The sequence below is a fragment of the Carya illinoinensis genome, chromosome 3, assembly GCF_018687715.1.
Source record: "Carya illinoinensis cultivar Pawnee chromosome 3, C.illinoinensisPawnee_v1, whole genome shotgun sequence".
Taxonomy (NCBI): domain Eukaryota; kingdom Viridiplantae; phylum Streptophyta; class Magnoliopsida; order Fagales; family Juglandaceae; genus Carya; species Carya illinoinensis.
In genome coordinates this window covers 42,351,583-42,361,279 of record NC_056754.1, presented here as the reverse complement: position 1 = coordinate 42,361,279, position 9,697 = coordinate 42,351,583, and the positions used below count along the sequence as shown (strand labels likewise).

The window sequence follows — 9,697 nt, the reverse complement described above, 5'->3', positions numbered from 1 at the left end:
TTAGCATGAGTATTATTCATTTAGAAAATTTACATATTTCTATGCATTAAATAGTTTAGGACTAGTTCAAAAAAAAAAATTATTGTTTGAACGGCGAACAATAATGCATTAATAACTAGACAACATGAGATTCAGGAGGGAAAGAAAATTCAAGGCCGGAATGAGGTGCCGGCGGGCAAATGAGATGGCATCAACGATGGCAGCAATGAAGAGGACTTGTTACGTTTTGGTACGAACTTTCGAGCCCAAACATGCTTACCATTAATGGTAAATTTTACCTTTCCGATGCCGCCGAGTATCATTTCCATGGCTGAAGCCTTGTGAAAAACAATACGAGCAAACAAGGCTTGCTCATGTGGTTGCACTTCTTGCATGTGCAATGACTCTATACAATCTCCATATGATCTTGTAATGAACTCTCTCACTTCCCATTCTTGTACGGGATAGCCTTTGGAGAATGTAACAAACATGGTCCTGTCATCTGCTGGAATCTCAGGATTTCCTGAGGTTTGCTGATGAATCAGATCGCCTCCAGCAGCACCCAAAAGATGGAGTCCTGAGTGAACAGCTAAGGACTGCTGAATCGAAGATGGCATTACCATCTGGCTTTCTGCTAAGCTTTGAGCAGCATTTCTTTCAATGGCTTTCTGCATTATATCTGAGAATGCTCTGATGCATACATCGTTCACAATTTTCGCGACTCCTGCAATGCCATTTAGCCGATCATCGAGGAAAAACGGGAGAGAGATCTCTTTCTCCACCAGCACTTGAAGGAGAGGAATATCATAGTTCTCGGATGAGGAAGATGTTAGGTTCCTGTGAATGCAGTTGAGGCATATTATAGCCTCGTCTGCAAGTTCATTGATCAAAATGTAAGGCAAGGATGTCATCTTCTTCACAACATTATCAAATCCCAATTTCTCCAACCAAAGCCATAAGGCCATAACTTGAATAGACTCCACTGGATCTCGCCAGAGGTTCATCACAAGAATGGTGTAGAGCTCTCGGTCAATGGAATGGAATATGTGGAACTCCTCTTGAGAGACAAAAGAAGATGAAGAAGCCATCCTATTCTGGACTCCACCAATAGGCAGTAAGATCCTGCTAAATCAATGAAATCTTCAATATTGCTCATGTTGTTGTTATCACCAGCATCAAAATCATACATGAAATTTCAAGTTAAGAACAAAATAGGAACCAAAGAAGAAAAGAAGTTTTTCGCCCCAGTACCAAAAGACTTAGGAGAAAGGGGGTTTCACTGCATAGCAACATTCTAGAGAAGTCAACTTGGCCAGGATCAATGCGTTCTGAAAAAATTTACATTGAACTTTGTGGCTGCAAAAAATTAGTTTGAGCATCTGAGGAGAACAAGAAAAATGAAGCCTGATGCAAAAAGTTTCACTAATTTTCAAAGCAATATAACATATAATACTGATCTTTATGGAGACTGTCTGATAACTCATAGCAATGTCTGTTAGTGCCATAAACTGATTTAAGAAGCATAGAGAAACCTGAAGGTAATTCTTCTCAAGTAGGACTTGTTTCCAATATGCAGCCGATCTTTCACAACCAAGTAGTGTAGCAGGGGTCAAGAGGCTCCTCAAATTCACACAAATACGACTTCTCAATCCCAGAAAATTTATAGGGACCATCTGACCAGAGGTGCAAACTAAAATGAGGAAGTTCCATAATGTTGTCCTTATCAATGTGCTCTCTGGACAATAATGACTTTGTTGGCATCAACATCATTTTTTAAGTAAGAACTTGTTTATGACAAGGCACGATTAATGTTACGAATCTTTGTATGGAAATTTCAGTTAGACTGATTAATACACTTTCCTTGTTTGGAAATCAAATTTTCGTAACAGTCCGAGGGACAAAGGGCATGGCACTCATGTCTATTTCACCAAAGGATTTTTTGACTGTGCTTTGAATAAGTTCATACATTGGCGGTTCATTAGGCGGATCTACATAGATATATTGCAAGCAGCTCAATATGTTAATGTTTCAACCGCCAATCATTCTCCTACATGGCTAAACAGTTGGGGATTCAGCCATTTGCATGCAGAATCAGTGACAAGTTTCAAACTACAGTCACCAAAAGAAGGCATATACTGGCTTATCAGTTTGGAAGAAGGCTTACATCAACCACCACTTTGTTTACTACATCATTTTGATTTAAAAAAGGAAAGGAATTATCTAACAATATTCACAATTATTATCTTCTGTTTTTTCTCGAACCAGATGGATAGTTTCTTAAATCTATATTAGACGTAATTTACTTCTGCATCTTCATGTCTAGCTTAGGAAACTTAGAACCAATCCAAGACCACTTCTGGAAATTTAGTAGAAAGATCAAATATATGAATGGATGTACAAAATGGCTATTGATGGTTGTCATTTGGGGCAACTTTCTCCTTGAGAGTCCTGTGTTAAAGGATTAGTCACATAGTTTATATTCTAAAAGGACTAGTCAATTATACAATTGGATCCCCATTGCAATTTGCAATATTATAAAGAGTAAGAACTTATTCTTTCCAAGGAATATGAGATCCTATACACCACTTACTCTTATCACTTATCAGAATGAATTATCACAAGGCCTCTCACTCTAGCTATATTTTCCACTTGCTGGTTGGACTTGGTTTATATCTGTTCATCGTTAATGTCTTATAAACCGAAATACAATCCTCTGCACCGGTACCAAAGCTTAAAAGTACTCCAATAGCGATTGACACGGCAGGAATAGTGAGTGGAAAGAGCTTAATTTCTCCATCAATTTGTTTATAAGGAGATGCCTGTAGCTTGGAACGGATCAGATTTTCATATTTTGAAGGCCAGTACCAAATTGGTGCTGGACTAGTTACAAACCGGATCGGACCTATTGGCTACAAACCAAACTGAACCCACTGGTTACGATCCAGACCGGACCCTCTACTAATTTTTGGCAACAAAGTTTAATTAAAATCAACACGAATTCGTCCAACAACATGTTTTCTGTCGAGCTGGCGGAGTTTGCTTAGTGAGTTGAGGTTACCAAAAGTTGAGGCAAATTGATTGTACGTCTTTTTTTTTTTTTTTTTTTTTTTTTTTTTTTTTTTTTAATATAAACTTTTCATTCCATTTAACTTTAATCATTACAAAATTTGTCTCTGTTTAGGCATCCCACAATGAAATCTGGGACATCCTCTATCCACACTTTTTCTTCATCTAAAGCCAAAGCTTTTTTTGCTAAAGTATGAGCTACCATATTTTTTTCTCTATAGGCAAACCATATAGTCCAGTTTAATATGTGTTTAAAAAAATCCTTTACATCTTCTGCTATAGGACCGTAACATGTCAGTACTTCATCTTCACTTTTTACTGAAGAAATGACTTCCTTTGCATCCCCTTCAAAACTAGCCTTCTAGATATTGAGATCATTACATAGTTCAACTGCTTTCCTTAGTGCAATGCACTCTGCCACAGTTGCATCTTCTACATTTGTTTTCTGATCACAGAGAGTAACCAAAGCCTCTCCCTTCTCATCTCTGATCATGATACCAATACCCATTAACTTCATTTTTGTATCCAGAGATGCATTCCAGTTTATCTTAACATAATCCCTACCTGGTCTTTCCCACCTCAGGTTCACACCCCTATTCTGCACTTGACCATCATTCGACTCTTTCCCTGTAGGTTTGCAAAAGCTATGGGCTTCTTGGAAGTTTTTAACAGAAGCTTTGGCAGAGATTATAAGATTTCTAGGACATTCAACTCTTTGTTCAAAGACATACCCATTTCTTCGTAGCCAAATTCTTCTGAATAACACTATCATTTCCTCTAGCTGATTTCTTTTTAAGACACTCATTAATTTCTGCCATAATAGCAGAAAATCATCTTCCTGTTTGTTCGATTTTTGTACATAACTATTTACCTCCCCCCATATATCATTTGCTGCAGGGCACTCTCATAGGGCATGCATCAGAGACTCATCTTTCACTTCACACATAGGGCATTTTTTGTCTTGTGTCCCTCCCCTCTTAAATAGGTTCACCTTGGTAGGTAGCAAATCATTACCAGCTTTCCACAAGACTAATTTTGTCACTCCTGTAACATCTAAATCACATATGGACCTCCATCTTTCATCTTCTTTTACTTCATAAGAGCTCTCAACTTTGGCCTTCTCCCTATTTTTTAGATGCAGAAAATATGCACTTCTGACTGAAAAGAATTCTTTTTTAGAAGGGCCCCAGTACATCCTATCTTTTGCTCTACCCTTACTCAAAGGAATGCTAAGAATCTTTTCAGCTTCTTTTTTATGAAAAATGATTTTGATCTGTGGTTCATCCCATTCACCCTTATGTTTGTCAATTAGAACTGCAACCTTTGAATCAGCATGAAACACTGCAACCATTCACCCTTATGTTCATCCCATTCACCCTTATGACTGTACGTCTTTTAGTGTTTAGTTATTTTATTCTTGAATTTATGTGTAGAACACATTATTTATATTAATTAATAGTGAGATATAATTTGTAAAATTTAAATTTTAAAATTTATTTTTTAAATCAAATTATGTGATATAATTTTTATTTAATTTTTAGAAATGTCTTTCTCCATCCTCAAGCCTTAGGATTTTTTTTAACCCTTCGTGATTCAATTATTCTGAATAACTAATTATGGACCCACGCAATGTGCTGCAATGATTAAATGATAATATTTAAGGGTAAAAGGGTCCACAGTGAAATGAAATGAATATTTAATAATTTGTTGTGCCAAAAATAAGTTTGGAGCAATCATTGCAAAACACAAGCTAAATTATCTCATTAATATAGTTTTTTTAATTGAGTAATGTTATACACTACACTCTCATCTTATTTTTATCTTATTAAATAAGATATAACATATTTATCATTATTAAATAATAAAAAAATATGTAATAAATTATTATTCAGTAGTCATAAATGTACCACGTCATATATATATATATATATATATTTTATAACATTCACATCATATTTAATGAAATGAAAATAAGATAATAATATGACGTATATTTAACTTCAATATTTCCAGAGCCTCAAAATACTCGGTTTATTGGTTAAAGCTGCAACACCAACCAAACAGGAGGACGCAGTTGAATCTAGCCTTAAAAGGTACCTTTTACTCGATTAAACCCTCGATTCATGTAACGTGTCCCCATCACATGAATCAAGTTAGACTGAAAGGGAGCACACCATGATTGTAACCAAACTGGCAAAATCCTTGACCATAATTTCACTAATGGGACAAATTATTTGCACCTAATGGTTTTAACTTTAAACTGAAAGGGAGCACACCGTTAGGACCAAGGCTCTTATCATTAGAGTCGACAATTAGCTGTTAAAAAATTCTTGCCATTTTATATCATTCTACCTCAAATAAGATGACTGCTTTTCTAGATTGGTGACAACTAAAGCAGCTTTGACAGGGGAAGCAAAGATTTAAGTTCCACTATGATACAATAAAGCATTCTGGTCATTACATAAAGGCTAAAGCCGAAAAAAGTGGGAAAACAAAATACTGTTACAATCATATTCTCAAAATGACCAGATCATGGTACACCTATAGCTATTATTACAATGGGTAAAACTGTGAGATTAAACCAAGAAACTGCCTGCAAAGAACAAACACAGAAAACAAGCTTCCAACCCCAGATCCAACCTGTGATGAAACACAAGCTAAAATGTCAATGTAATTCATTGTCCTTGTCTCCACAAATTGCCAAGTCAGTTATGTTAGGAGTGGCTTCAGCTACACACTGTAGATCGGACAGAGAGAATGACCGCCATGGAGAATTTCGTCGTGGAGATGGTGGCGATGAGCTACTGCAGGGTGATTTTTTACCATGCGGATGCAGAGGTGGAAGACAGAATGATGGTGATGTAGAGAACGTGTTGGAGTCCTCACTTTTAACATTGCTTCCACAGCCGGTCATAGTCACCCCCATAGGAAATGTGCTTCGACTGGAGTGAGTTACTCTCTTTGATATCCCACTACCATTGTTTTTCAATGGGTTATTGTGATTCTTGTCCCAGAAATTACTTCGGGCTAATAAATTCTTGCGTTTCCTGGTGTAGGGATTTTCTGCCTTTTCAAGGTCTTTAATAGAAATAGCAGATGAGACATCTGCTAGGCTCGTGAAGGACTTTGACTTGCCACTATAAAAGTTGGATATACCTCTCCTGGCATGAGAGAATGAACATTGCAAGGAGAATAAGAAGCCGGATGATAACAGTGAAAACAATAGATAACCCAATAAAATTCTTGTCCAACCATTACATTTGTAAGAAGACAGGTGACGCAGGCTCTATATATATAGTCTTGAAGATGCATTATTCCAGTCAAAATGATCCCCTAGGGAACAACTCAGTGATACAGGAAATTTTCTTCAAGGAAGAAAAAAACTGGGGAAACTTGCAGTAAAAAATTGCATACAGAAGTGAGAAACCTGCTTAGACGATCAGGCTCCTCTAAAGAAAGCAGCAGTATATTTCTAAGCACTTATAACATATGAAATCTCTCTCTCTCTCTCTCTCTCTCACACACACACACACACACACACACACACTTTCTATTTTAACCTAACTCATGCAACTACCATATTCATAACTAGAATAAATGATACGGAGTAGAAGAATGTTGAAAACTTGTTCTCTTTTATTTTGAATGGAAAGCCCAGTGATATTCGAATTGCAATTGATCAACAGTAAAGTAATTGGCATTTTGATATTTACATTAGTATAAACCTGGAATATTAGGCAACAATAAATTGTGAAATTCGGACTAAGAGTCCATGACCTTCTTCTTTCTATTGTAACCACTAGCTAGGCATTCATCATGTATACTTCCTGTGTACCTGAGCTTTGCCTATTTCTATGAATATAATATCTTTGATTACCTATCAAAAAAATAAAAAAAACTTGTGAAATTCGAAAATTCCAGAAAGTTGTATGAAAGCTTGCAAGACTGCAGACAATGAAGTAAGACCCGTAAATTCATGTTCTATGAACACTCCCACTTACCAACCCAAAAATCCCAAAAGTCACAACTTCCCCCGACAGGTTTTGCTACATACTCTGACTGGTATTGAGGATCATAAAGACTAGGATTAAGAAACAACCAATAAGCAAGAAGAAACAAATATTAACACCACTGAAGCCGAGCCAAAGACATTGACACCACCGCCTACCTCACCCACCAGCAATATGAAATTCAACCAAATAAAAGTAAATCCACAAACGGAGCTTCTTCTTCTTTTTCCCCTTCTTCGTCTCTAGAGGAGAAATCCACTAACCAGAAATGAAAATAGTACTACTTAATGATTCTCAAAAGTAAAACCTAAGAACGTTAAGCTTAATTCTCTAAGTTCTATATGCTGAAATAAACATATAAATTAATTTCACTCATCTCGCAAGCCTCAACTCATGGTTAATCAAATAGAGCCCATAAACAAAACCACACAAAGTTATCCCAAAGCACAAAAACTACCAGTTTAAATTGAAATTAAACCACAACCCACTAAAGTAAATGCCAAAGAGTGGCCAAAAAACACATACTTGATCGGCAAAACTTCCGCCAAAGCATCCATGGTATCCAACGGTCCTTTATAAGAGCTCTGAACCTCACTCTCTCCCTCCGACTCATCACCACCGTTCGACGACGATTCAGTGTTCCTCCCGATCGATGACGAGCTACAGGAGTCCATGTCACCACCTCTGTCCTCCGCCGGGAACGGCGTTGAGTCGTAGATCGGAATATACGGAGCGCCACCACCGCGGATGTATTCGGACCGTTCGATCGTGATCGACATCGTTTCAAATAGAAGGACAGGAGTGTCTCTGTCTGACTCTGTGTGAGGAATTGAAGAGAGAACCCAGAAAAAGCAGTGGGTGGGACTGAGATGATAGTCGCGGCGGATATCAATAGTAAAAGAGCAGCACATGAGCTGGCGATATTTTTGCCATTGATGAAAAGAGAGGGTGACAGAGAAGCGTTTGATTACGGATTCGGTAACCGAAGAAACTTAAGGCAAAGAAACGGATAATCGAGGAAAGAGTCCATCCTTATCCTGTATGAAGACTGTTGTCAACAATTTATTTTTTCTTTAAAGTCATTAAAGTCTCGTTTTGAATAGTGGAACTATTTTATTTTATTTTATATGATTATTATATTTTTATATAAAATATCATAAATAATTTAATTTTTTTAAATTTTAAAATAATATTATTATTAAAAAATAATATTCTAATAATATTTAATTTAATTTTTATCTAAAATTATCTCATCTCATCTCATTATCTAAACCGTACCTAATTGTTTTAGGTCTATTATGATTAAGGTTCTCAATTTTAATAGAAAAATCATATTCACAAGTTTATATCTATAATACACAGTAAAATATTTATATGGTATAACGAGAAATGATTTATATAAATTTTAAATAAATAAATTTTATAAAAGTTTATGTAAAAAAGGGGACCCCACCTAAAAAAATGTAAAAAAAAAAAAATTATTTATTAAGAGTACCTACTTGTTTACAAAAAAATTTGTACGTGACTTATCTATTTGAGCTTATGTGAAAAAGGAAATCTCACTTAAAAAAATGTAAAATAAATAAATAAATAAATGCTTACACAAATAATTTTAATATCAAGAAATATTATGATAAGTTAGGATTAATACTACTTTATCCTTACTAAAGAATTATATGATAATTTCTCAATTTTATTTATAACCACTCTAATAGCAGATAAATATCTTATGCATGAAAAGAAATGTCTAGGCATTGCATTAAGAAATTCCAAAGAGTTATTATATTTTTAAGATGTGAGTAAAGAACATTATCCATATTATTATTTTTGTTTTATATCAAAAGAAGAAAAATATATTATTACTCAGCAAAGATTACATCATTTCTTTTATGACAATAGAATGAATATAATCCAGAATTTCCACAATGTCATAAAATCCTCATGAAAGTTAAGAGCATCTTTGGCTAGGTTATGAGCAGCAAAATTGGTCTCACGATTTGTATGGATTACAGACCATCTTTTGAAGGACTTCAACCATGTTTTGGTGTCTGCAAGTATTCAACCAGGTTGACTCTGACCATGAGCTTCCTTAGTAATCCCTGTGACCACTTGGAGAGTATCTTCTTCAAGGATAATCTGCTCAAGTCCAATTGGTTGCAAAATCTGATAGCCATCATACCTGCATGAGTTTCAGCTTCGAGCGCATTAGCATGAAAAACCCGATTGACTTGAGTACCAATGATCTATCCTTCGGAGTGAGAGCTGACCTTGAGTCATGCAACCCCCAGTTTTAGCTTTGGCAGATTTTTTAACTCCCTTTGTAATAGAATTTGATGCCTTGGGTGGAGCAATAGAGGATGTGCTGATGCAGAAGAATAGATCTATTGCCTATTTCAGTTAAGTTCTCAAGGGAAGAGTTTTGGCCTGGTCTACCTATGAAAAGAAATATTATAGCCTTAGTGGTTGACATTAAGAAGTAGAGACCCTACCTAATTGGCCAGCTCTTCATAGTTATGACTGACCATCAAAGCCTCAAATACTAGTTGGAGCATAAGGTAAGGACCTTATCCAACAAAAATCGATTTCTAAGTTGCTTGGCTATGACCTAGTGGTTGAGTTTAAAAAGGGGAAGGACAACAAGG

General features: G+C 35.9%; 3 protein-coding genes across 4 annotated transcripts; all 3 read right to left on the bottom strand.

Annotated features, from left to right (window-relative positions):
• Positions 1-1,632, bottom strand: LOC122302332. Of its 2 annotated transcripts, XM_043113537.1 has the most exons (3): positions 1,512-1,632; positions 1,231-1,335; positions 1-1,101 (listed from the first exon to the last, which is right to left on the bottom strand). In XM_043113537.1, the coding sequence occupies exon 3, from the start codon at positions 1,065-1,067 to the stop codon at positions 150-152; it is 918 nt and encodes a 305-aa protein (XP_042969471.1). In that variant the 5' UTR covers positions 1,068-1,101; positions 1,231-1,335; positions 1,512-1,632; the 3' UTR covers positions 1-149. The 2 variants fall into 2 exon arrangements, with proteins under 2 accessions (XP_042969471.1, XP_042969472.1); XM_043113538.1 differs by having other exon boundaries at positions 1,231-1,582.
• Positions 1,633-3,406: 1,774 nt separating this feature from the next.
• Positions 3,407-4,396, bottom strand: LOC122304808. The gene is made up of 2 exons (XM_043117072.1): positions 4,037-4,396; positions 3,407-3,856 (listed from the first exon to the last, which is right to left on the bottom strand). Exons 1-2 carry the CDS (start codon positions 4,394-4,396, stop codon positions 3,407-3,409), a joined length of 810 nt encoding a protein of 269 aa, XP_042973006.1.
• A 1,048-nt stretch (positions 4,397-5,444) lies between these two features.
• LOC122304281 lies at positions 5,445-8,061 on the bottom strand. Its single transcript, XM_043116454.1, has 2 exons — positions 7,581-8,061; positions 5,445-6,206 (listed from the first exon to the last, which is right to left on the bottom strand). Exons 1-2 carry the CDS (start codon positions 7,964-7,966, stop codon positions 5,711-5,713), a joined length of 882 nt encoding a protein of 293 aa, XP_042972388.1. The 5' UTR covers positions 7,967-8,061; the 3' UTR covers positions 5,445-5,710.
• Positions 8,062-9,697: the final 1,636 nt, after the last annotated feature.